The sequence below is a fragment of the Saimiri boliviensis genome, chromosome 9 (genome assembly GCF_048565385.1).
Source record: "Saimiri boliviensis isolate mSaiBol1 chromosome 9, mSaiBol1.pri, whole genome shotgun sequence".
Taxonomy (NCBI): domain Eukaryota; kingdom Metazoa; phylum Chordata; class Mammalia; order Primates; family Cebidae; genus Saimiri; species Saimiri boliviensis.
In genome coordinates this window covers 113,354,809-113,382,307 of record NC_133457.1, presented here as the reverse complement: position 1 = coordinate 113,382,307, position 27,499 = coordinate 113,354,809, and the positions used below count along the sequence as shown (strand labels likewise).

The window sequence follows — 27,499 nt, the reverse complement described above, 5'->3', positions numbered from 1 at the left end:
GAGCCACCATGCCCAGCCACCTTTGCCCATTTTAAAATTAGGTTGTCTATTTGCTGTCGAGTTATAGAAATTATTTATATATTCTGGATATTATACAATTTTACTTTTTTAAAAAAACATATTATTAGACATGGGGTCTCACTCTGTTGCCAAGGTTGGAGTGCAGTGACGCCATCATAGTTTGCTGTCATCTCAAACTCTTGGGCTCAAGCGATTCTCCCACCTCAGCCAACCCAGTAGCTAGGACTACAGGCACATGCCACATGTCTACCTAATTTTTAGAACTTTTTGGAGACATGGGGCTTTATTGCGTAGCCTAGACTGGTCTCCAACTTCTAGCCTCAAGCAATCCTCCAGCCTCGGCCATCCAAAGGGATGAGATTACAGGCATGAGCCATGGCCCCTGGCCGAAATCCTACTCTTTTGAGCAGCATAAATGCAAGATGCCAAGGACTGACCATAATGAGATAAGTCCGATCGTGTTCCCCGTTGGTCTGAGGCCGACTCTACACCCCGGCCTGGCAAGCCCTGCGGCCGAGTCAATCATACCTAGCTAGTGTTGAATGCTCATTCTGCACTTGGTATCATCTATCTAATCTCTCAATAACCCTCAGCAGTACTATTAATCCCATTTTACTGATAATAGAAGCAGGCCCAGAGTGGTTAGATAGCTTGTCTAAGGTCACACGGATGGAAAGTGGCAGGGTTGGGATCTGAACTCAAGCCTTTTGGCTCCAGAGCCTACTTTGACTTCTGGCCCAGGGATGATGTTGCTATGTAATAAGGACACCTCTGTGGGGCCTTCCTTTACTTGCTTCAAGGGAGAGGAAAGGACAAAGATATTTGCTTCCAGCAAGCAATCTTCCAAAACCCAATATCCACCTTTTTTTTTTTTTTTTTTTTGCAACAGAGTCTCACTCTGTTGCCCAGGCTGAAATGCAGTGATGCAATCTCAGCTCACTGCAACCTCTGCCTTTGGGTTCAAGCGATTCTCCTGTCTCACCCTCCCAAGTAGCTGGGACTACAGGTATGCACCACCGTGCCAGGTTTATTTTAGTATTTTTACTAGAGACGGTGTTTCACCTTGTTGGCCAGGCTGGTCTTGAACTCCTGACCTCAAGTGACCCGCCCGCTTCGACCTCCAAAAGTGCTGGGATTAGACTCGTGAGCCACCGTGCCCAGCCCTGGAACCCAGTACTTTAAGAGACTGTTATAGTACACACCCAGAGCTCAGAATCTCGGTGTTACTGTCTACAGGTGCAATTAAGAATCATCAGGAAAAAATGCTGAGTTGCCCACATCCAACCCCATGAACTGTGTCTCCTTGGAGCTGGGCTAGGCTGGGCGGATCCCGCTAATACCAGCGCTCAGCCAGCTGCCTCACCTTTGGACTCGTGGGTTGCTCCTGCTGCAGACATGAAAACTTTAAAGTGACTGGCAGTTGGGTTTATATTTAGGGAAAAGCGGGGAGAAAACCGTTCTTACTGATTGTGAAGAAGCTTGACAGTGGCAGCTTTCAGTTCAAGACATGCCTTCTTCAGAGTTACAAACCTCCCCCAAACCCTGCCTCTACCGTGGGAGGTCAGAATGAATTCTGAGCTTCGGGAGCCAGATGGAATCTGTAGCACCCAGCAAATTCATGTGGGACAACAAGAATCCTAATCATGGATAACATTTGTTGCAGGCAGGCTCACTCCTTTCCAGGCACTGGGGAACTTTTTTCCTTTTTTGAGACAGAGTCTCACTCTGTCCCCTAGGCTGGAGTGCAGTGGCACGATCTCAGCTCACTGCAACCTCTGACTCCCAGGTTCAAGCAATTCTTCTGCCTCAGCCTCTCAAGTAGTTGGGACTACAAGCAAGAGCCACCACTCCTGGCAAATTTTTGTATTTTCAGTGGCGGGGGGTGGGGGGGGGTCTCACCATATTGGCCAGGCTGGTCTCGAACTCCTGACATTGTGATCTGTCTTCTTGGCCTCCCAAAGTGCTGGGATTACAGGCGTGAGCCACCGTACCCTGCCAACACTGGGGGAACTTCTTTGCACGTGTTTTCCCATTCAATATGCAAAATAACCTTATGAAAAAGGTACTATGATCAGCTCCATTTTACATGTGGGGAAACTGAGGCTTAGAAAGATGATAAGGCTGGGGCTCATGCCTGTAATCCCAGCACTTTGGGAGGCCAAGGCGGGTGAATTGCTTGAACTCAGGAGTTCAAGACCAGCCTGGGCAACATGACCAAACCCCATCTCTACAAAAAATACAAGGGTGTGGTGGTGCACGCCTGTAGTCCCAGCTAGCTACTTAGGAAGCTGAGGTGGGAGGATCACTTGAGCCTGGGAAGTGGAGGTTGTAGTGAGCTGAGATGGCACCACTACACTCTAGCCTGAGCAACAGAGGGAGACCATGTCTAAAAAAAAAAAAAAATGTAATCCCAGCACTTTGGGAGGCCGAGGCGGGTGGATCACAAGGTCGAGAGATCGAGACCATCCTGGTCAACATGGTGAAACCCCGTCTCTACTAAAAATACAAAAAATTAGCTGGGCATGGTGGTGCGTGCCTGTAATCCCAGCTACTCAGGAGGCTGGGGCAGGAGAATTGCTTGAACCCAGGAGGCGGAGGTTGCGGTGAGCCGAGATGGCGCCATTGCACTCCAGCCTGGGTAACAAGAGCGAAACTCCGTCTCAAAAAAAAAAAAAAAAAAAAAAAAATGCCCCAGGCAGGCAGTCTGATTCTGTGTCATAACCCTGAAGATAAGGTGTCTGACAACACAATTAAAATTACGCTCTTAAACCAGAGTGGGGATCCTGGAGGGGGGAAAAAAACAGTTGGGAAGTAAGAGCTAGTAGTTAGCAAAACTGTATCATTTCATTCAATCAGGAGAAATGTAATAAGCAGCTACTATGGATAAAGTCCCTCTCTAGGCTTTAAAACCTATAAAAGGATTGATTCACGAGAGCTAACACTAACTGAGTAATTACCATGTTATCGTCTTACAAGGACTATCTCATTTAACCTGTATTTTGGTAGGTACTATTGTTATCATCCCCATCTCACAGATAAAGAAACTGAAACACAGCTGGGGTGCAGTGGCTCACACCTGTATTACCAGCACTTTGGGAGGCCAAGGCTGGGAATCATGATGTCACGAGACCGAGACCATTCTGGCCAACAAAGTGAAATCCCCATCTCTACTAAAAAGACAAAAAAAAAAAAAAAAAAAAAAAAAAAAAAAAAAAAAAAAAATTTGCCAGGTTTGGTGGCTTCTATCCTGAATTCTCGGGTTGTATTCATCTTACTCGTATGTTAGGGATATTCTCTTTCTGATAAGGAGACTGGATGCTCTCTGAGGGCAGGAACTGTAGCTGTCTCACAGTTATGCCCTTTATTTATGTATTTTTAAAATTCTTTCTTTTCCCTGGGCTGCTAGCTGCCCTCCGACTCCAGTTATACCCCTTAAACCTAACATCAGGCTGGGTGTGGTGACTCATGCCTATCATCCCAGCACCTCGGAAAGCCAAGGTAGGAGGATCACTTAAGCCCAGGAGTTCAAGACCAGCCTTGGCAAAACTGCAAGACCCTATCTCTATAAAACAGTTAACAAAATCAGTTGGATGTGGTGGTGTGCACCTGTAGTCCCCGCCACTCAGGAGGCTAAGGTGGGAGGATCACTTGAGCCTAGGAGGTTGAGGCTGCAGTGAGCTATGATTATGCCACTACACTCCAGACAGGGTGACAGAGTGAGACCCTGACTCAATTTTTAAAAATCTGACATCAAACTTGGCACATGGTAGGCATTCAGTGAAAATTCTGATCAGAAACAAATTATGTTGAACACCCTATTGTGCACTAGGTGGTGCATACATGCCAGGTAGTAGTGAGATAACTGTGAACAAAACAGACATAGCTTTGTCCTCATGGAGTTCACTGACTTCTGGGGGAGAAAGATATTAATAAAGATCACATAAATGTGTAGTTGTGGAATGAAAGACAGATATCTAGCCGGGCGCGGTGGCTCAAGCCTGTAATCCCAGCACTTTGGGAGGCTGAGGCGGGTGGATCACAAGGTCGAGAGATCGAGACCATCCTGGTCAACATGGTGAAACCCCGTCTCTACTAAAGATACAAAAAATTAGCTGGGCATGGTGGCACGGCCTGTAATCCCAGCTACTCAGGAGGCTGAGGCAGGAGAATTGCCTGAGCCCAGGAGGCGGAGGTTGCGCCATTGCACTCCAGCCTGGGTAACAAGAGCGAAACTCCGTCTCAAAAAAAAAAAAAAAAAAAAGAAAGACAGATATCTGTATCTCTCTCTAGTTGACTTTATTTTTTGTTTTTTGGTTTTTTTTTGAGATGGAGTTTTGCTCTTGTTGCCCAGGCTGGAGTGTAATGGCACAATCTCAGCTCACTGCAACCTCCACCTCTTGGGTTCAAGCCATTCTCCTGCCTCAGGCACCCAAGTAGCTGGGATTGCAGGCGCCTGCCACCATGCCTGGCTAATTTTTGTATTTTAGTAGAGCTGAGGTTTCACCATGTTGGTCAGGCTGGTCTCGAACTACTGACTTCAGGCGATCCACCCACCTCAGCCTCTCAAAGTGCTGGGATTACATGATAGAAGGTGGTGAATGATATGAGAGGGGTATAGAGTTCAGAGCTTGGAGCGGCGACCTCTGACAGGGTAAATTAAGGATAGCCTGCAGGAGGAGGTAGCATTTGAGCTGGGCTTTGAGTGACTTGGACAGGCAAGGATGTCCAGCTTTCCTTCCAGCTGGAGTAAAGGGAGCAATCAAAGGCAAGGACCTGAAGTCAAAAACTCAGCTACCTGCAGCCAGGTGCAGTGGCTCATGCCTGTAGTCCCAGCACTTTGGGAGGCTGAGGCGGGTGGATCACCTGAGGTCAGGAGTTCGAGACCAGTGTGACCAATATAGTGAAACTCCGTCTCTACTAAAACCACAAAAGTTAGCTGGCCTTTGATGGTGCGTGCCTGCAATCCCAGCTACTGAGGAGGCAGAGGTGGGAGAATTGTTTGAATCCAGGAAGCGAGGATCCAGTCTAAAACGGTAACAACAAACTCAGCTACCTGCAAGCACATAGTGTGGGCAAATGCTGGGTACTAGAGTACTGTAGCCTTGTACTGAGTAGGAGCAGAAACTAGTAGTAATGTAATCTAACAGAGTACCTGGCTCACAGTAGGCATCCAGAGTAGCTGGAATTACAGGGGCATGCCACCACGCCTTACTAATTTTTGCATTTTTAGTAGAGACGGGGTTTCACTATGTTGGCCAGGCTGGTCTTAAACCCCCCACCTGAGGTGATCTGCCCACCTCAGCCCCCCAAAGTGCTAGGATTACAGGTGTGAGCCACTGCACCTTGCTCTACTTGACTTTATATATGTTTATGTACATATATAGAGAGAGACACCTTTTTTATATATATTGAAAATATATACACCCTTGACTTTATATATATACTTTATATATATAGACTTTAGATATATATTAAATATTTAATATATATTTAAATATTAGATATATATAAATTAAATATATATTATATTAAATATATATTTAATATTTAATATATATAAAGTATATATATATATATATATATAAAGTCAAAGGTGTATATATATACATTTTCCTAAGGGTGTGTATATATATATACACACAGACACACACATATATATACACCCTTAGAAAATACATAGTATGGTTGATGTCTGGTTTTTACATCTCACATTATGTCTCTCTGTTTTTATTCCACGGTGTGTCTTGCAGAGTTATGTAGGCTAGCATCACCCTTTTAAAGTGATCCACAGCATTTGCTAGTTTGGATATACCATTACCCCAGCGATGGACATTTAAAAGATTTCTCATCATTGCTTTTGCATGAGAAACAATGATGCAACAGGTCTCCTTGTGTACGTGTGTATTTCTCTCTGGTAGACTGTGAGAAATCCAATTGCTGGGTCACGGGGTAGCTTTTCTCTTTTGATACACCTCTGTTGGAATCATGTGTTACTTTGGTGATGGGAAAAAAACTAAAAAATAGAAAGAGGTAGGTAGATTGCTCGTGTTGTTGGCTTTTTGGAAGTAGAGGTGCCTAATCATTGTCACATGACCCTTATATAATATGCTAATCATTATATAATAAAATCGGGAAAGGATGCTCCTGTCATTTCTACATCACCAAGTAGAGAAATCACAGGCCTTCAACTGTGTTTAAAAGATGAGAAACGGCCGGGCGCAGTGGCTCAAGCCTGTAATCCCAGCACTTTGGGAGGCCGAGGCGGGTGGATCACGAGGTCGAGAGATCGAGACCATCCTGGTCAACATAGTGAAACCCCGTCTCTACTAAAAATACAAAAAACTAGCTGGGCGTGGTGGCGCGTGCCTGTAATCCCAGCTACTTAGGAGGCTGAGACAGGAGAATTGCCTGAGCCCAGGAGGCGGAGGTTGCGGTGAGCCGAGATCGCGCCATTGCACTCCAGCCTGGGTAACAAGAGCGAAACTCCGTCTCAAAAAAAAAAAAAAAAAGATGAGAAACGTGGCCAGGTGCATTGGCTCAGGCCTGTAATCCCAGCACTTTGGGAGGCTGAGGCCAGCAGATCATGAGGTCAAGAGATCAGGACCACCTTGCCCATCACGGTGAAACCCTCCCTGTCTTTACTAAAAATACAAAAATTAACTGAGCATGGTGGCATGCACCTGTAGTCCCAGCTATTCGGGAGGCTGAAGTAGGAGAATCGTTTGAACCCTCGAGGCGGAGGTTGCAGTGAGCCAAGATCGTGGCACTGCACTCCAGCCTGGTGATGGAGTGAGACACCGTCTCAAAAAAAAAAAAAAAAAAAAAAAAAAAAAAGAGAAACGTGACTCTCTTCGGAGACTCTGCGTCTTTTCTGATAGTAGATGTCACCAAGTTTCAATGACCAGGGTTTCCTACTGGTAAAGCCCATTTTCAAAATCTTTGTTTCTCTTTTGGCTTTCACAGTTCCACGGAGCTGTAAGGGACTTTTTTAGCAGTCCCACGTGAAAATGCAATATTGTAAGAGCTACCAAACCAGAGTGCTGAGTTGCTGTAAAGGCAGACTTAAGGTGGGACAGTTTGTCTCAGATGGAATTCCTGTGAACATCATCACTTTGCAGATAAAAGAGGAACTTAAAACATGAGCTGATAAAGAACACAGAGACTCTGAGTGGTGCTCAGGCAGCGACAGGTAAACACAGTAATGCCCTGTTGGGACAGCAGATTCTCCAAACGTTTCCCAGTATTATGTCACTGACTCCTCACACAAGCCCCACTGGTTTTAGCTGGAGTCACCAAGACTCAGAGTGAGAATCCTTCATCTGTTGTGTGCCTCCTCGTAAGACATGTGCAGAGCTTGGGGGAAAACAGATGAGTAAGAAGCTCAAGGTCCGGTGGGAATGTCAGAGTTATATATATATAGACTTATATATATATATATAGACACACACACACACACACAGACACACGCACACATATAATATATATCAAAGTGCTGGAATTACAGGTGGCGCAATCTCGGCTCACTGCAATCTCTGCCTCCCGGGTTCAAGTGATTCTCCTGCCTCAGCCTCCCGAGTAGCTGGGATTACAGGCATGTGCCACCATGCCCGGCTAATTCTGTATTTTTAGTAGAGACGGGGTTTCTCCATGTTGGTCAGGCTGGTCTCAAACTCCGGACCTCAGGTGATCCGCCCGCCTCGGCCTCCCAAAGTGCTGGGATGGCCACAGGCGTGAGCCACTGCCCCGGCCTTTTTTTTTTTTTTTTTTTAAGAGACGTGGCCTCGCTATGTTGCCCAGGCTGGTCTCAACACCTGGGCTCAAGCGATCCTCCCACCTCAGTCTCCCGACTAGCTGGAACTACAGTCGCGTGCCACCACGCCTGGCTTTATTATTCAATTTTACAGGTAAGAAAGCTGAGGGTCAGAGAGGTTAGGTAACTTGTCTAAGGTCACACAGCTAGTAAGTGGCAACGCTAAAAATGGGAGCCACGCTCTCAACTGCCGCCCACAGCCCGTAACACCCACAGACGTCGCAAGGCTGGATTCCAATCACGCGTGATTTCGCCATCTCACTGGCTCTCTTTTGAGTCTCGGTGTATCTGTCTGTAAAATGGGAGCGAGGGATCCGACCGTGAGCCCCTGCTCGCTTGCGCGCAGTCAGGAGTGCAGCTGGCGGATCATCTTGATAAGTGGGAAGTCCGGGAAGCGGGGTCCGGGCTCGCGCTTTCAGCGCTCACAGCTCTGAGGTCCCGGCTCCGGAGCGGTTTCCATGACAACCCGGCCAGCCACCATCCAGAGCCCAAGTGGCTTGCGTCACGTCCGGTCTGTTTACTTCTGGGTCCCAGCCTCAGACGCGGCGATGGCTGGTTAGGCTCCAAAGCGCGGTTCCGTGGCTTTCGTCCTCGCTCTTCGGCCTTCCGCTTTGTCCTCGGCCTCTGGCTTACGGTCTCCGCCGGCCGCGGGCATCTACGACTTCCCGGAGCCAGCGCGCAGCCTCGGTCCACCCTCCCTTCGGGCCAGCCTCCTGGCGACATCACTTCCGGGCCGAGTGCTTCCGGGTCGCTGCTGGCCCCCGGGTACTGGTCTCGGTTCCCCGGCAGCCAGCCGGAGCGGCGAGCGCCCAGCGGGGCCCGGCTCCGGCGGCAGCCGCGCCTCCCGCTTGCTTCCCTCGGCCGGGTCGTCCTCGGCTGCAGTGTCAGGGTGAGTGACCGGCGGGCCGCGGGCGGAAACTGCCTCCGGGGCTTCCCCAGGCGGAGGGGGTGCCGGATAACTGCAGGGCTCGGCTGGCCCGGGAGCGGGGTCCCCTCGCGGCGGGCAGGGCGACAGGCGGGCCCTCTGTGTCGGCACTCCCGGGACCCCCAGCCTATCCTCAGGATCCCCCTTCTCCCGAGAGCTGCCTCGCAAGCTCCTGGGACCCGCCGAGGGTGGCTCAGGGTTGCTCAGGAGGAACACCCCCTCTTCGGCGACTGGGCAAACAGGAGGACACCCCGATTTCACCACCAGGAGGTTACCGCGCAGGGGTTCCCGGTTCAGGCTCTGGCGGCACACCTGGGTTTGCACTCACTGTGTGACCTTGGATAAGTCACTTCATCTTAAGAGCCTCAGTTGCCTATTTAAGTGTGATTGGACCTGGTTGCTAGGGCTGGAGTGGAGATGGAATGAGATCATTCAGGGTCTCTGGCATACAGCAGGCGTCTAATAAATGGTAGTTCCTGTTACTTCATTCAATTCACGAACGCATGGGGAAGGCCAGAATTTGAGACTGGGGTGTTTTTCACAAATGACGTGGCCCCCGGAGGCGGTGGGAATGACCCAGCTGGGACTCAGCAACCGGCAGTTTCTGTCCCTGCAGGGAGGGAAACAGCTTCCTTCAGAGCTTCTCCGAGAGAGGCAGCTGCCACTAGAGAAGCTTCTTTCAGCGCCGCTGAGGTTATTTTCAGAGGTTTGGAAGGCCCCTGTGTGAATTTCTTTGGAATCTAGTAGGAGTGTGGGGACCTTCTGGTGTTTCACAGCCAGTGGAAGGTGCCGTGGATGTGTCTCGGAGCCTCTTGCTTGGAACGAGTGCATTGGAGTGGGTGGGGAGGTGGAGGGGGTTGAACTGACTTCCCCATCTCCTCTTTGGAGGCTGATGGAGCTAGACCAGGGATGTGTAAACCTGTGGACAGTGCCAGTGCACAGACCAAAATAGCTCTGCCTGTGCAGAGAGGGGGCGCCTTCAAATGCTGCTTGGGGAACATTTCTGCTTGAATGGGCCAGCTGAGGTAAAGCCAAGCTAATAAATGCTTTGCTACTTGGAATCATTTCACTTCTATGCATTGGGACTCTAAAGAGATACGGATTTCCTCTTAGATGTTTAAGAAATAATAACTAAAGCAGCCACTGCCTCCCTGACTGTGCAGTATCTGTCTTTCCATTGACTTGCTTCTCAAGAGGGCGCCTAGATTGTAGGTGCAGAAGATGCTGACTGGAGCCGTTGACTCGCCTCTGTGTTCAAGATATTCACAGTGCTGGGGGTTTTGTCCCCCCCCCCCCACACCAGACTGGCACAGCTTGGCGTTCCAATCCTTGGGTTGCTCGGAGAAATTAACAGCTTCTGTCGCTGGGTTGTCTTGCTTTCCTGTAACCACAGTGTTTTTGCAAAGAGCGTATTTTGTTGTTCTTGCAGAGTGCTGGGAATAAATTGCTGGCTCTGCTCTGCTCAGAAAAAACACCAGCTATGACCAGCGACAAGGCATCTTGTATTCTCAGAAAATGTTTTCAGCAGGGATGATGTCAGCTGCTTCACCACTGGCCGATGTCTCTGGCCAGCCTCTCTGCCTGGCCCTTGAGCTTACATCATACAGAGATTGGCTCTCCTAGCCCCATTCGGTGTGGGAAGATGGGAATTTTGCTACTACAGGAATTTCTGTAACTCAACTCTGTTCGCACCACCATAAGGCGTTCTAACTCAGCCAAACACTTGGGAGTAGAGCTGTCCAGCAGATGTAGCAGGAGAGCTTCGCTCGAGTCGGAGTTTTGGCATCAGACCTAGGTCTAGAACCCAGATCTGCTGCTTCCTGGCCTTACGACTTAGGGTAAATGAGTTGGCCTTTCCGAGCCTCAGTTTCCTCTTTAACCTTGAGACTATCCTGTGGATTTCATTGATTTTCACAGAGCAGTTAGCAGAGAGCCCTACGGTAATTCCTTAGTAAATGGTACTGATGTAACAATAAATAAGTGAGGTAAATTGGAGAAGGCCCAGGGCCTGCCAGCAAGAGTTCAGGTACCAGCTCCGACCCTTTCTAACTCTGTTGGGCAGGTTGCTTTAATAGGGCAAGCCTTGTTTTCCTTATAGAGTTGTGAGAATTAAACGGGATGATGTAGGTAAAGTGGAAAGCCCAATGCTTAGCACATAGTAGGACCTCAGTCATTGTCAGTCTCCTTCTTTCCTTTCCTTATTGACTGACTGACTGACTGAGACAGGGCCTCGCTCTGTCACCCAGCTTGGAGTACAGTGGCACCGTCATAGCTCACTGCAGCCTCAGACTCCTGGGCTCAATGGATCCCCCCACCTCAGTCTGCCAAGTAGCTAAGCCTACAGGTGCATGTCACCACACCCACCTAACTAAAAAAAAGGTTTTTTGTAGAGATGGAGTCTAGCTGTGTTGTCCAGGCTTGTCTTGCCCTTAATTATCTTTTAGCTTTTACTTTCTTCCGCCTTTTCTCTCACCTACCCAGATTGGTTTGAGACTCTTTTTAGATAGGCTTCCCGTCCTTGTTGTTAGGATTTTGAACAAGGGCTGTTTGGATCATTTTCTCTTATTTATTGTTTTTTCAGCAACAAACAAGGGTGTAGACTGTGGTGCAATTATAGAGGAGCAGACGCTGCGCTGCGCTTGAGACTGGCTGACTTTGTAAAAAACCAGTCTCTTTTTTTTTTTTTTTTTTTTGAGATGGAGTTTCGCTCTTGTTACCCAGGCTGGAGTGCGATGGCGCGATCTCGGCTCACCGCAACCTCTGCCTCCTGGGTTCAGGCAATTCTCCTGCCTCAGCCTCCTGAGTAGCTGGGATTACAGGCACGAGCCACCATGCCCAGCTAATTTTTTGTATTTTTAGTAGAGACGGGGTTTCACCATGTTGACCAGGATGGTCTCGATCTCTTGACCTCATGATCCACCCGCCTCAGCCTCCCAAAGTGCTGGGATTACAGGCTTGAGCCACCGTGCCCGGCTAAAAATCAGTCTCTTTGAGTTTAAAGCTGACTTCCTTGGAGAAAAATTACAGCAGTGTTTGGAAGCTTAATGTCCCTGTGTCTGAATGGTTCTCAGACTACAGGCGTGACGGCAGCATCTCTTAGATAAACGAATGGTAAGCGCATGTGCGAGTATCCTCTCCAGTGTTGCAGTACACTTTTTTAAAATTTTTATTTATTTTGAGATGGAGTTTCTACTCTATTGCCCAGGCTGGAGTGCAGTGGCACGATCTCGGCTCACTGCAACTTCCGCCTCCTGGTTTCAAGCAATTCTCCTGCCCCAGCCTCCTGAGTAGCTGGGATTACAGGCATGTACCACCATGCCTGGCTGATTTTGTATCTTTAGTAGAGACAGGGTTTCACTATGTGGGCCAGGCTTGTCTTAAACTCCCAACCTCAGGTGATCCATCTGCCTTGACCTCCCAGAGTGCTAGGATTACAGGTGTGAGCCACTGTGCCTGGCCTACATTTTTATTTTTTTAAGAGAATATACATTTTAAATTGTTTATTTTGTATGGACAAAACAATATGAGCCTAGAGCACATCCGTACTTTGATACGAGGTGGTATGCTCTTCCAGCTGGACTTGCAGGCAGGATGTGTCTCCTTCACGGCTGTCCTCTATCCTGCCATCCCTATTCCCCCACTGGGTCCAGCTCAGGCAGAAGGTGGGTGCTGCAGAAATGCTTGTTGGACGTAGGAATTGTGGGGTGGTGAGAGGAACGCAGGTTCCCAGTCAGAAGGCCAGGCTTGGATGATTGGGTCCATCTTCTCTAACCTGGAGCTACTTGTACCTCATGCCATCTTTCTGAGCCTGTTTCTTTGCTCTCTAGCTGATCTCCCAGGATTCTTGGGAGGTACCAATGAGAAACTAGGTGGGAGCATCACGAATGCCAACATCCTTTGCAGCACTACTTGATCAAGCACCGGCCGTGTGGCTGGCTCTGTGTTAGGCATCGTGGTGAACAACACAGACATGGTCCTTGCCTTTATGGAGCTTACCAGGGAGGGTGGGGGGACAAAGAGCGGAAGCTAGTAAATGAATAAAGTTGACAGTTTCAGACTGTGGTTATCTTAGGCGAAGGTGAGATGGGGCGGTACCTCAGGGGGCTGATGTTTGGGCTAAGGCCTGAGTGATGAGAATTTTCATGAGGCAGAATTTTATCCTAAGTGCGTTTTGTTTTCTTTTATAAAGACAGGGTATTGCTATGTTGCCCAGGCTGGTCTCAAACTCCTGGCCTCGAGCAGTCCTCCTGCCTTGCCCGGGTCCAAAGTTCAGGAATGACAGGCATGAGCCCCTGCACCTGGCCCTTAAGTGGATGTGTTTGCCCCCCTGAGCTCCTCAGGCTTGCTCGTCGCTGTAGCACTGGGCTCCCTTGGCAGCGCAGTGTTGGAGACAGTGGCTTCCCTGTGTCCCTAGTTTTAATACACATCCTACCTCTCACAGCAGCAGTAATACCCCTGTGCGTCTCCTCCTGGGGACAGAAACCGTGGAGGAGCCAGACTACTGGCTCATTGAGATGAGGATGGTTTTGTTGACCTCATGATAGTTGCGGGGCTCATAGGACCTTTGAGCCGAAAACAGGTCTCTAAAGGACTCCACACGCCAGTCCCAGGCCTGCTGCAGCTTCCGTCTCAGCCCCTTGCTGTCTCCCACAGTCAGCAGACATGTATGAAGCACACAGGTCACCTTAGTGAGCAAGATGGGCACAGTCCTGCACCCGCGGGGCTTCTGGGTAGGAGGCAGGACCCGAGCATGTGAAAATGCACCTCTGCCACCCAGTCAGAGTTACTGGCTCCGCTCAGAGAAGGCCTGGCTGCTTAGGGGCACAGCACCTTCCGACAACAGCCACAGCTCTGGAGGGCTTCCCGGAGCGGCTTTCTGAGCAGCTTCATATCCCAGTCGTACATAATCTGCTCACCAGCTCTGGACAGAGGCGCTATTATTAGCCCCCTTTTCTAGATGAGAAAAGCGACACCCAGGGAGGTGGAGCAGTTTGCCAAGTCACCTGGAGAAGTGGCCCTGGCCTCGCTCGCAGGCGCCTGGCCTTGGACCCCGTGTCCGTGGCCCTGCACGTGTTGTCTCCCCTGGCCCTGGCAGCGTCCCTCCATGAATCCGGATTCACTTCCAGCATTGTGGCCACAAGAATATTGCTGGATCTGTGCCTGTTCTACTCACAAGTGGCTAAGCAGATGACAAGGTTGTATAAAGCCTGTGTTCCAGCTCAGAACGTTCTATCCTCTCCCAACAGGGGGCTGCAGAGCGCTCTTGTGATGAAGGGGATGCAGGCTGTCAAAGGCCGGTAGCAGCACTCCAGGGGCCGGCAGCCACAGTGGCCTCTTTTTAAAACTGTAAAGAAGGCTGCATCCCTCTCCCCTTGCTGCAGACGCTTCAGTGGCTTCACGCAGCTCTTTGTATAAAATAGCAAATTCTGAGTGTGCTCTTGCAGCCTTTGCAGCCTTGGGGCTGAGGGTCCTGCTGATGCTGGCAGCTGTCTCTCCTCACGCCCCTGCCCTCGCGGCCTCGGCCTCACTGGCTGCGGCTGCTCCTGTGCCAAGCTTCCTGCCGCAGGAAAGCAGGGTATGGTGGGTAAGGGTATGGACTTTGGAGCCAGACTGCCTGGGTTCTGAGCTCAGCTCTTCTGCCTCGTAAGAGTTCTCTAACCTTGGGCAGTTTCTTTCTTTTTCTTAAAAAAGTTTTTTGTATTTTTGTAGAGACGTGGTTTCACCATGTTTCCCAGGCTGGGCTTGAGCTCCTGGACTGAAGCCACCCTCTCGCCTCAGCCCCCCAAAGTTCAGGAATTACAGGTGCGAGCCACTGTGCCCGGCCTATCTTGAGCAGTTTCTAATGGTTGTGTCTCAGTTTGCACATGGGTCCACTGGGGCTCTCTCCCAGGATTAAGAAGAGGAAGTGAGGCTGGGTGTGGGGGCTCACGCCTGGAATCCTAGTACTTTAGAAGGCGAAGTCCAGTGGATCACTTCAGGTCAGGAGTTCGAGACCAGCCTGGCCAACATGGTGAAACCCCGTCTTGACTAAAAAATACAAAAATTGCCTAGGTGTCGTGGCGGACACCTGTAGTCCCAGCTACTTGGGAGGCTGGGGCAGGAGAATCACTTGAACCCAGGAGGTGGATGTTGCAGTGAGCTGAGATTGCACCACTGCACTCCAGCCTGGGCAGCAGGGCAAGGCTGCATCTCAAAAAAAAAAAAAAACAAACAAAAAAAAACGGCGAGTGAATGAGTGTGTGTGAAGTTCATCAGGAATCTGGAGCGTCTGGGAGTGCTAGCTCAGGGCCTTCCTCTGCTGCGGCTCCTTCCCCGGCCTCTTGGTCTGGCAAACTCCTCATCCTTCAGGTCTGCTGCTGTCTCAAAGGACGTTCCTAAACTCCCCCTTCCCCAACAAAACCAGGACAGGAGCCCCTCCTGTACTCACCCAAACTTCTCTTTCAGGAATATTAACTGTATTTTTCATTTGCAAGCACAGCAAAGTCGAGGTCCGTCTCTCTGGCCTCTGCTGTCACCCTGCTTGTAGCACATGCTCTGTAACGTGTTGAACCAGCGAGCGCCGCTGGGGTCCAGTGTAGCCCAGGCCAGTTCTGTTCGTTTTGCCTCAGCGGCCAGGAGCCGAAGCACAGCCCATTTCGAGGAATGACATGCTTCTTGTTCATCTCCTTCCAGAGCACTCCGCTGGTCCACGCAGCAACATGTCCGTGCTTTTAGTGATGTCCCTGCCTCTAATCCGGGAGCCATGGAGGAGATAAGGTAGCCCCGCCCTCGATCGGATGGGGAAGCCCAGTTCAATGGATACAAAATACAAGGATGACTTATTTCGGAAGTACGTGCAGTTCCATGAGGGCAAAGTGGATACCACCCCCAGCAAGCAGTGGCCTGGCAGCGATGAGTACCTGCGGGTGGCAGCCTCGTCCCTGCTCAGCCTGTCCAAGGTGGAACCCTTTTATCGATTCCGGCTGATCCAGTTCTACGAGGTGGTGGAGAGCTCCCTGCGCTCACTCAGCTCCTCCAGCCTGCGGGCTCTGCACGGCGCCTTCAGCATGCTGGAGACGATGGGCATCAACCTCTTCCTCTACCCATGGAAGAAGGAATTCAGAAGCATCAAGGTGAGGTCCCGAAGCAGCCTCCCTACAGGCCGTTATCCTCTCCTCCTGCCCCTGGCAGTTGCTCCTGAGAGGGGCTGCACCTTTCCTGGGCGCTGCACCTTCCCTGTCCCTCCAGCATCACCTCTGAACCAGCTCTGGCTCTGGCTGCCACACCTTAAGCAGACAGCTTGGGAAGGCAGGGGCAGCCAGGTTATGCAGGATCTTGTAGCCCAGGGCAAGACTTGGATTTCTTCTGAGTAGGCTGGGAAGGAGGCAGTGCGGGATCTGTCTTGCCTCTGAAGAGGGTCATTCTGGCTGTGGCATGGGAAGGAGACTCAGAGGGGTGGAGGGTGAGGTGGGAGGGGTGGGGAGAGCAGTTAGGAAGCTTCTCAGCGGTCCCAGCAAGCTGTGGGGTGCTCTGGACTAAGTGGTAACAGGACGGGAGGAGGGGGAATTGAGAGAGGGGATCCTGACTCGGACTACACAGGGATGGCACAGGAGAGCTGTCACCTAGCCAGGCTCTTCACTCTGCCGTGTTATTCAGAGCCTTATGGAAGTGCCAGAGAGGAATGTCCTGATTGTCACCGCACTCTGCCTATAACCCCGCCCCTTTATTCAGCCATATGCCCTGGCTTCCTCTTCATCTGGAGCAGAGCCTTCGCGCCCCACTAGGAGGAGAGAGGTTTTTGCTCCCCTGTGTTTAAGAGAGGAGCCGCTGGGTCATTTTCATGCACCACTCCCGAGTGCTTAGCAAGCCCCAGCCCCTGCCTCCCCTTTCTCCTGCAGGGCGAAGCTGTCCAGACCCTTCCCTGCCCTGCCCTGCCCTCTCCCCACCGTGCCACTTCAGAGCTGGACGTCCTTTGCTTTGACATAGTCTCTGTCTTGTGTCTCCAGGAGAAAAGCCCACCTCTCTTTTCTACTCCTTTCCTTCTAGACCTACACGGGCCCTTTTGTTTATTACGTCAAGTCGACATTACTGGAAGAGGACATCCGAGCCATCCTGAGCTGCATGGGCTATGCACCTGAGCTGGGCACCGCATACAAGCTCAGAGAGCTCGTGGAGACCCTCCAGGTAAAGATGGTCTCCTTTGAGCTCTTTCTGGCCAAAGTTGAGTGTGAGCAGATGCTGGAAATCCACTCACAAGTGAAGGACAAGGGCTACTCCGAGCTGGACATTGTGAGCGAGCGCAAGAGCAGCACGGAGGACGTGCCCGGCTGCCTGGATGCCCTGCGGCGGCGGGCGGAGGGCCGGGAGCACCTGACGGCCTCCATGGCGCGGGTGGCGCTCCAGAAGTCAGCCAGCGAGCGGGCAGCCAAGGACTACTACAAGCCCCGTGTGACCAAGCCCTCGAGGTCGGTGGATGCCTACGACAGCTACTGGGAGAGCCGGAAGCCGCCCCTGAAGGCCTCATTGAGCCTTCGGAAGGAGCCCGTGGCAGTGGACGTGGGCGACGACCTCAAGGACGAGATCATCCGCCCGTCCCCCTCGCTGTTGACCATGGCCGCCTCTCCCCACAGCAGCCCGGATGCCCTTCCACCCGCCTCCCCCAGCAACGGCCCGGCCCTGCTGCGCAGTACCTACTTCTCCTCTCAGGATGACGTGGATCTGTACACAGACTCCGAACCCAGGGCCACCTACCGTCGGCAGGACGCTCTGCGGCCGGACGTGTGGGTGCTCAGAAACGACGCCCACCCCCTCTACCACAAGCGCTCGCCCCCTGCCAAAGAGTCCTCCCTCTCCAAGTGCCAAAGCTGCGGGCTGTCCTGCAGCTCCTCCCTCTGCCAGCGCTGTGACAGCCTGCTCACCTGTCCTCCAGCTTCCAAGCCCGGCGCCTTCCCCAGCAAGGCCTCTGCCCACGACAGCCTGGCCCACGGGGCCTCTCTGCGGGAGAAGTACCCAGGCCAGACTCAGGGCCTTGACCGCCTCCCACACCTTCACTCCAAACCCAAGCCCTCCACTACGGCCACTTCCCGCTGTGGCTTCTGCAACCGCCCAGGCGCCACCAACACCTGCACCCAGTGTTCAAAAGTCTCCTGCGACGCCTGCCTCAGTGCTTACCATTACGACCCCTGCTACAAAAAGAGTGAGCTGCACAAGTTCATGCCCAACAACCAGCTGAACTACAAGTCCACCCAGTTCTCCCACCTCGTGTACAGATAGACTCGGCCTCACCCCTTCCCGCTCCAAGGGCTACACCACCCACCTTTCGGGTTTCCCGGTGAAGAAGTATTCCCGCATTGATCTCAGAGGCGGGGGCCTGCACTTGACCATGTAGGTGGCAGAGATCGTGGGCTGGCTGTGTCCACGTAGGAGTTCACTTAGCAACTCCGATGTTTCAACCAATGGCTGCTTTGTTGTCTGACAAGGGAGAAGGTGGCACTTCCGTTCAGATTCATTTTGCTAATCTCTCCACTCCCTGTTCAGTTGGTTCTGTTTTTTTTTTGGTTTGGTTTTGTTGTTTCGTTTTTTCCTTTCAAGGGGATTTCTATCTCTGGGACCCTCACCACACCTACCCCTCCCATTGCAAAGCCAACTTGGACTGGGAAGGGCCCTTCAGGTCACCAAGCATCCACCTGGAGCGGCGAGCTAGAGGCCTGTTGGCTTGTGAAATGAGCCCTCCTGCCACACGGGGCCTCTCCCAAAGGCTCATCCCTTGGCCGCCCCCTTCCCAAACACAAGGATCCCCAGCTGGACTCCCCACCCGCTGGCTTTGCCACCTCTCCAGGTGCCAAAGGTGAACCGAGTCCAGTGTTTGCTGAATGTCCTTTTGTAACCACAGCGCAGTCAGCCCCTGGCGTTCGTGAACTTTGTCCCAGCACAGTGAAGTGTGGGCTCCCCCAGCAGAACTGACTCCCTTTCTGTTGTTTGCACATGTCCCTGTTACTGTACTGTCAATAGATATTTTTGAGATTTATTTTTAAATAAATATTCAACTTGCTATGTGTTTCAACGTGGTTAAAAACAATGAATTATGTAGCTATTTATTAAATGCCCTGGGTTCTTTAGTCTTCCAAGGGAGGGCTTGGCGCCCGTTCGTGTTGTATCTTCCACTCACTACAGCCCAAGGGGAGAGTTGAGTTTGAGGCAGGGAGGAACAGACACGAAGCCCCTTTTTCCTGAGCTGGTGGAGAGCCACTGTCTTCCCTGCAGTAACTAGCTATACACCTACCTCCAGTGTGCACTTAGGGGGTGAGCGCGGGTATCGAGGTCTGTGTGCCTGCAGACTGCTGACCTAGTGACAATTCAGGGACCTCACCTGTCGGACCTGTAGCTTGCTGAGCAGGAACCTTGCACTTCACACTTCTTGAGTCTCGTTTCAGAAGGAAAGTCATTTGGGATTTCTACTGCCCCTCCATCTCAGTCCTCTCCACCGGTTTCCAGGACTCGTCTGCAACACTGGCGATCTTTTTGCACTACAAGTGGGCGGGAGTCGGCACCTGTGCATCAGACAGATGGCTCCTCAGATGTTCAGCTAAGCCCAAGCGGTTCCAAGCCTGAAGGCCCCTTCAGCTCCTCATGTGAATTACCGACCCCCGGATTTTCCTTGTGGGGGTACAAGAGCAGGAGTGGGGCAAGAGTTTGAAAACAAAGCCGCCTCCTTGTGAACTAATAACATATTTTAGCCATAACTGTTTGTGATGTACACAATGCTAAGGGGTTCTTAGGCAGTGGGTCTTTCTGGGAGAAAGGTATTCAGCTCTTGAGCAAGTTTAAGTCTGGCTGAATCCTGAGGCCACTGTGAATTTGCTGATGTTCTTCCAACTCAGTTGAGTGATTTTAAGGTTTTCCAAATCTTATATGGCTCTTTTTTAATATATATATATATATATACACACACATACACATATATATATATCCGGTAGATCATATGTAGATATACAGTGTGTATATTAAGCTGAATTTCAACCAACTTTATTACTAAGACCAGCCTATCAGGGGCATTCATCTTCGACGTTCTTCCTTTTCACATTTCAGAATCGGCAATGCCTGGCCCACTCCTGAGAGCTCTAGTTTTCTAGTTTTCCATTTCCAGATTGCGCCAGCATTACAGTCACTAACTCTTTTATCCAACCGTGATGCCACGTAACTTACCCAGCGGACAAAAGCAGGAATGACTAACGCATCCTAGGAGGGAGAGTCCGGTGTATCTACCATCACGGAGTACTGTGGTCACAGACTGGAATAGGAAATACTAAACCCTGCTCCCTGCTGTGGATCTTACTCTATGAGGTTGCCGTGATTGAGATAGTTAAATACATGCTAATTTAAAAATGCAGATGTTTTGCATTTGACTTCTACCAAGAGTTGAAATGTTGAGAGATGATAAAAATAATAATAAAGTGTCTTCCATTGTTAAATGAAGTGTTTGGGGTTTTATGTCCCCTGTCCCCACTGCTTTGAAGTTTGGTTACTTGGGAGTTTATTTTTCCTCAAGCTGTATTTAGTTTTTTAATGACAGGACTCAAATTTTCTCTTTCATAAAACTGACAAACAGCATTTGAGTGCTGTATGGCAAGCCTGGCAGTTTTTGTTTTTTAACTTTTTTGTAAAGTTTTGATTTTTTTTTTTTTTTTTTTTTTAATTTTTAGACAGAGTCTCGCTCTGTTGCTTCCCATTCTGGAATGCAGTGGTGTGATCATGGCTCCCTGTAGCTTGGACCTCTTGGACTTGAGGGATCCTCCCACCTCAGCCTCCCGAGTAGCTACAGGCATGCACCACTATGCTTGGCTAATTTTTTATTTTTTGTAGATGTGGAGTCTCACTATATTGCTCAGGCTGATCTTGGAACTCCTAGACTCAAGTGATCCTCCCACCGGGCACTTTGTATCCCGAGAGTCTGGATGATCTTGCTTTCTAGCCTCAGGCGTCCTATAAAATAGGCACTGTTACGATCCCCGTCTGACAGATGGGGAAATTGAGGTGCACAGAGTTCAGATGTTTCCCAAGGAGGGGACCGCATCCTCCAGGAGAAATGCTTGTTAGTAGTGACTGAGAGGCATTAACTAACATTGGAGAATGTTATTTAACAATTAATTCCATTTAAATTTTTTTCCATCCATTGAACTGTCTCAAGGAGGGAGTCAGTTCAATGGTATCTTCTCTTTAACAGAGAATCCTGGCATCAGACACAGCCTGTGGCAGGCCCTTAGCCAGGTTTTCAGTTACCTTCTATCTAGGGCAGGCCTTACTACTTTTCCATTTATAACAGTGATAGATCTGTTTGTTGTTATCTTTTTTTTTTTTTTTTTGGAGACAGAGTATTGCACTGTCGTCACTCGGGCTGGAGTGCAGTGGCGCGATCTCGGCTCACTGAAACCTCCACCCAGGTTCAAGCGATTCTCCTGCCTCAGCCTCCTGAGTAGCTGGGATTATAGGCACCTGCCACCATGCCCAGCTAATTTTTTTGTATTTTTAATAGAGACGGGGTTTCACTATGTTGCCCAGGCTGATCTCAAATGCCTCACCTTATGACCCACCCACCTTGGCTTCCCAGAGTGCTGGGATTACAGGTAAAACAGCCACTGCACCCAGCCAGGTTTGTTTTAAAAATCCATTTAAGGGGGGAAAAAATCCATTTAAGGGTTGGCTAACATTTGTAATCCCAGCACTTTGGGAGGCAGAGGTGGGAGGATCACCTGAGGTCAGGAGGTTGATCAGCTTGGCCAACACGGTGAAACACTGTCTCTACTAAAAATACAAAAATAAGCTGGTGTGGTGGTGGGCACCTGTAATCCCAGCTACTCGGGAGGCTGGGGCAGGAGAATCGCTTGAACCTGGGAGACGGAGGATACAGTGAGCCGAGATCGTGCCATTGTACTCTGGCCTGGGTGTCGAGTGAAACATTGTCTCAGAAAAAAAAAAACAAAAAACAAACAAAAAAAAAAACCTTAAGGTGTTTTTTTTCCTTAAATGAGGATTGACTTAAAAGCAAAATACATGGCAGAAATGTTCAGGCAGCACCAGCAGCGCTGTGCCCACCCACTGACCACACTGTTGTGTGGGCTCCCACCAGGTAGCTCAGCTGTCAGAGCAAACACTGAACAGGTTTCTCCATGTCATTCGCTGGCCAAACAAATACCCAGATCTCAGGTCAAGCCAGGCTCAGGTGCTGGACTGCTTTCAGCATAGGAAACAGCATTGCCACCCTGGCTGTCGTGGGTAGCAGCTTCCTGGAGATGCACACCTAGCCTGGGAGAGCTAAGGAAGCCAGACGCTTGCTCCGCGTCCAAGGGGGAGCAGTGACTTTGGAGCAGATTGCTTCATTTGTGCATGTAAATGACAAGCATATTTAAACCTCATCGGGCCCACCAGCTGGACAGCATCATCTCTGCTGACCAATCTGTGGCACCAAGGATGCCAGATTACCAATCTCAGGGATGAGAGTTGTGGTAGACACCAAATTATACCCCAGTCTCCATCCCTTCCCCTGTGGTAGTAGCTGCCCTGGTTTTCAAATCTGTGGCCACCTGTACTAAACACTGCATTCCCTAGCCTTTTCCTGCAGCCACGTGTGGTCAGATGACTGTCTGGTTCCTGGATGGAGAGGTGGTTTGTGTGGCGTCTGGGCATGGCCTTTAAGGAAGGGAGCTTGCCCTTCCTAACCCGCCCTTCTTCCTGGCTGGAGCGACTGTGATGGCTGGAGATGGAGGAGTTCTATGAAGCTGAGGGGGCCAAGTGGGGAAAGGGTAGGCAGCGGCTACAGCAGCTGGCCCTGATGCTCTGGAAGCTTCCCCTGTGGCCTGTGCCTGCCTCTAGGTCTGTTATATGAAAAACTCTTATCTCACTTAAACCACTTTCCTCCCAATTTGCCTCTTTTTAAAACCTTTTTGTTTACAAAAGACATGAAACCTAACCTGGACAACATGGTGAGACCCCATTTCAAAAAAAAAATAAAATTAGCTGGGCATGGTGGCACCTGCCTTTGGTCCCCAGCTACTTGAGAGTCTGAGGTGGGAGGATCACTTGAGTCCAGAAGTTCCAGGCTTCACTGAGCTGTGATAGTGCCACTACACTCCAGCCTGGGCAGCAGAGTGAGACCCTGTCTCAAAACAAAAACAAAAACAAACAAACAAACAAACAAAATGAAACTAGAATAATGAATCCCAGCTTCAGCAATTGGACAGTCACCAACTTGTGGCCAGTCTGGTTTTGTCTCTACCCTGGCCATCCACTTCCCTGCTCCCGAACTCCTTTGAAGCGAATTCTAGACATTTATTTCATTTGTGAATTTTTCAGTGTGTGTTTCTAAAAGACAAGGGCTTTTAAAACATGATACTGGCTATGGACTCCATATGTCCTCCACCCTCTGCCCCCAAATCGGTATGTTGAAACCTAATCCCCAGTGTGCTGGTATTAGGAGGGCACTTTGGGAGGTGATTAGGTCATGTGGGTGGGGCCTTCACGAATAGGATGGGTAGGTTCCCTTACAAGAGGCTGAAGAGAATGGAGTTCTCCCAGCACAGGAAGACCTGGCGAGAATATGACCGTCGGTGAACCAGGAATTGGACCCTTGCCAGACACTGAATCTGCCAGAGCCTGAATCGTGGGCTTCTCAGCCTCCAGAACCATGAGAAATAATTTTTTTTGTTGTATAAAAGCTACCCAGTCCATGGTATTTTACAGCCTGAACAGGGTGAGACAGTATTAGCAACACATCTAACTTTTTCCTTGAGACATGTTTGTTGAGGAAACGGCGTGATTCGTCCTTTAGAGTTTGTCAGAGCCTAAATGTTTATTCCAGTCTGCTTGCTGTTTTGGCAGTGGGGGGAATTGTTCTCTCTGCTTCCCCCCCAGTCCCTTACTGTTTATTTGCACATACTGTGCAAAAGTAGAAAAATAAACACTTCTTACAAGTATAATTCAAGGCTGCAGCTTCATAAGCGAGGGATGACAGGAAATCACTGAAGGCAGGGCTGTGCTTAGGGATGGGAGTAGGTCCAGGTTTTCAGACATGCAAATCTCCACTGGCAACACATTTCAGGTCCTATGTGAGGAGGTGTCAGCGGTTCAAGCAGAACTGCTGGACTAACAGGTGTTCTATTTTTAATGCTTTGAGGGGTCTCCATCCTGTTTCCATAGCAGCTGTACCCATTTTATTTTTTATTTTTCTTATTGTACCCCTGAACTTAGTATTTTTTATTTTTTTGAGATAGAGTCTGTCTCCGATTACCCCAGCTAAAATGCAGTGGTGTGATCTCAGCTCACCACAGCCTTGAACTCCCGGGCTCAGGTGATCCTCCCTCCCATCCTAGTCTCCCGAGTAGCTGGGACAACAGAGGCAGGCCACTAGGCCCAGCAAACTTTTTTGTATTTTTAGTAGAGAGGAGTTTCATCATGTTGCACAGGCTGGTCTCAAACTCCTGGACTCAAGTGATCCATCTGCCTCGGCCTCCCAAAGTGCTGGGATTACAGGCATGAGCCATTGTGCCTGGCCAGCTGTACCATTTTATATTCCCACCAACAGTGCAAGAATCCCCATTTCTTCACATCTTGCTAACACTTGTTATTTTCTGGGGTGTTTTTATAGCAGCCTTCCTAATGGGGGTAACATGCTTTCTTGAGGTTTTGATTCATATTTCTCTAATGATTAGTGATGTTGAGCATCTTTTCATATACTTTTTGGCCATTTATATATCTTCTTTGGAAAAATGTCTAATCAAGTCCTTGCTCACTTTTAATTTTTATTATTTTAAAAATAGAGACAGGGTCAGGTGTGGTGGCTCATGCCCGTAATCCCAGCACTTTGGGAGGCCTAGGTGGGTGGATCACCTGAGGGTCTTTCCCCATTGAGTGGTTTTGGTACTCATCATTTGACTATATATGTGAGGGTTTATTTTGGGGCTATTCCATTTCATTAGTGTATGAGTGTATACCTGTGTTCATGCCAATATCACACTATTTTGATTACTGTAGCTCTGTAATATGTTTTAAAATCATGAAATGTGAGGCCTCTAACTTTTTTCTTTTTTAAGATTATTTTGGCTATTCAGGGTTCCTTGAAATCCTACATGAATTTTAAGATGGTTTTACTTTTCTATTTCTGTAAAAAATACCTTTTATAGGGATTGCATTGAATCTGTAGATCCACTTTGGGTAGTATGGATTTTTTTTTTTTTTTTTTTTTTTTTTTTTTTGAGACAGGGTCTTGCTCTATCACCCAGGCTGGAGTGCAGTGTTGCAGTCATGGCTCATTGCAGCCTTGAACTCTGGGCTTAAGAGATCTTCCCACCTCAACCTCCCAAGTAATTGGCACCATAGGCAGGGCTACTTTTTAAATATTTTTTTTTGTAAAAACAGGGTCTCACCATGTTGCCTAGGCTGGTCTTGAACTCCTGGCCTCAAGATATCCTCCTGCCTTGGCCTCCCAAAGTGCTGGGATTACAGGTGTGAGCCACCATGCCTGGCCCTATTTGTGTCTTTAAAATTTCTTTCAGCAATGTTTTATAGTGTTCAGTGTACAAGTCTTTCTTGCTGCTTGGTTAAATTTATTCCTATTTAATTATTCTTGATGCTATTATGAGATTTTTTTTCTTAACTTCCTTTTCTGATTGTTCACTGTTAATATATAGAAATATATGCAGCTGACTGGCTGGGCGCGGTGGCTCACACCTGTAATCCCAGCACTTTGGGAGGCCGAGGTAGGTGGGTCATGGGGTCAGGCCAGCCTGGCGAACATAGTGAAACCCTGTCTCTACTAAAAATACACAGAATTAGCCCGGTGTGGTGGCGGGCACCTGTAATCCCAGCTACTCAGGAGGCTGGGGCAAGAGAATCGCTTGAACCTGGGAGGCAGAGGTTGCAGTGAGCAGAGATCGCGCCACTGCACTCCAGCCCAGGCAACAGTGCTACAGTGGTAGACTCCGTCTCAAAAAAAAAAAAAAAAAAAAAAAAAAAAAAAAGGAAAGAAATGCAGCTGACTTTTGTGTGTTGACTTTGTTTCCTGCAACTTTACTGAATTTATTTGAAGTTTTTTTCTTGTGGAATCTTTAAGGTTGTCTACATGTAAGATGTCATCTGTGAGATAATTTTAACTTCTTCCTTTCCAACTGGGGTATCTTTCCTTTCTTCTTCTTGCCTAATTGCTCTGGCTAGAACTTCCAGTACTACATTGAGTTGAAGTGGTGAATGCAGGCTTGTTCCTGCTCTCAGAGGGTAAGCTTCCAGTCGTTCACCACTGACTATGATGATGTCAGCTGTGACCCTAGATGGGCTGTGTCATGTTGAGGTCGTTTCCCTCTATTCTAGCTTGTTGAGCGTGTTTATCAGGAACGGGTGTTGAATGTGTGCATGTGGTGAACTGCAGGGGAGCTGGCTCCTGAGGTTTGCTTGGATTTGGGTTTGATCTCTGTGGTAAGAATACTTGATGCATATTCTCTCATCAGGAAGCATATGATGGCGAGTTCTCTCCCTCTAGGGAATTAACAGCTATTAAGGCTGTTACTTCCCACTTAGGTCCATTATTTCACTGGAAGTTACAACATAGAGAGATTTCAATTCAATGATTTCTACTTTGTTTGGCAGCTGGAATACTTCTATAAAAAGAAACTTCCCTGTGATAGTGGTCATGTGAATCTACATCATCTAAAATCGCATGGAACTAAACATAAACGAGTGCTGATATACTGATGAAACTGAAACCAGATCTATGGATTGTACCAATGCATTTCTTGGTTGTGAAACTATTCTATAGTAGTGAAAAATGTTACCACTGGCAGAACGGTGTGAAGGGTACATGGGACCTTTCTGTACTATCTTTTTGGCAACTTCTTATGAATCTTTTTTTTTTTTTTTTTTTTTTTTTGAGACGGAGTTTCGCTCTTGTTACCCAGGCTGGCGTGCAATGGCGCGATCTCGGCTCACCGCAACCTCCACCTCCCAGGTTCAGGCAATTCTCCTGCCTCAGCCTCCTGAGTAGCTGGGATTACAGGCACGCGCCACCATGCCCACCTAATTTTTTGTATTTTTAGTAGAGACGGGGTCTCGATCTCTTGACCTTGTGATCCACCCGCCTTGGCCTCCCAAAGTGCTGGGATTACAAGCGTGAGCCACCGCGCCCGGCGATTTTTTTTTTTTTTTTCTTGAGACACGGTCTCATTCTATCACCCAGGCTACAGTGCAGTGGCACAATCACAGCTCACTTTAGCCTCAACCTCCTGGGCTTAGGTGATCCTCCTACCTCAGCCTTCTGAGTAACTGAGACCACAGGTGTACGTCAACTCACTGGCTAGTTGTTTTTTTTCCAATTATGTGTAGAGACAGAGTCTCCCTGTGTTGCCCAGGCTGGTCTCAAACTCCTGGGCTCAAGTGGTCTTCCTGCCTTGGCCTCCCAAAGTGTTGGGATTACAGGCATGAGCCACCACACCTGACCTTATTCTTTTTTTTTTTTTTCCCCCCAACCAAAAAAAAAAAAAAAGAAAGAACAACTGTTACAACCATTTTTAGCTCTTAGGTAGTACAGACACAGGAGGCAGGCTGGATTTGGGCCACAGGCAGTAATTTGCCAGTCTTTGCCCCAGGGCTAGGAGAGGAATCGCTGGTGGAAGGGCCACAGGCCTCTCCACGGTGACTTCATCAGTTTGGACTCTCACCTGTTTCCTTCAAGGCATTCCATCTAATGCACTGCTCCTCTAGTTCTGGGATCAAAGAACATG

At 49.2% G+C, this 27,499-nt stretch overlaps 1 protein-coding gene across 1 annotated transcript; it reads left to right on the top strand.

Moving 5' to 3' along the window:
- The first annotated feature begins 8,312 nt into the window (after positions 1-8,312).
- SPATA2 (spermatogenesis associated 2) lies at positions 8,313-20,206 on the top strand. Its single transcript, XM_003932564.4, has 3 exons — positions 8,313-8,720; positions 15,429-15,868; positions 16,782-20,206. The coding sequence occupies exons 2-3, from the start codon at positions 15,533-15,535 to the stop codon at positions 18,006-18,008; spliced, it is 1,563 nt and encodes a 520-aa protein (XP_003932613.1). The 5' UTR covers positions 8,313-8,720; positions 15,429-15,532; the 3' UTR covers positions 18,009-20,206.
- The last annotated feature ends 7,293 nt before the right edge of the window (positions 20,207-27,499 follow it).

What these genes read in the sequence shown, in the direction of transcription:
- SPATA2 (XM_003932564.4), top strand. Translation starts at nt 15,533, where the DNA reads ATGGGGAAGCCCAGTTCAATGGATACAAAATACAAGGATGACTTATTT. An exon ending in AGGAATTCAGAAGCATCAAG is followed by an intron (nt 15,869 to 16,781) that starts GTGAGGTCCCGA and finishes CTTTCCTTCTAG; the next exon opens with ACCTACACGGGCCCTTTTGT.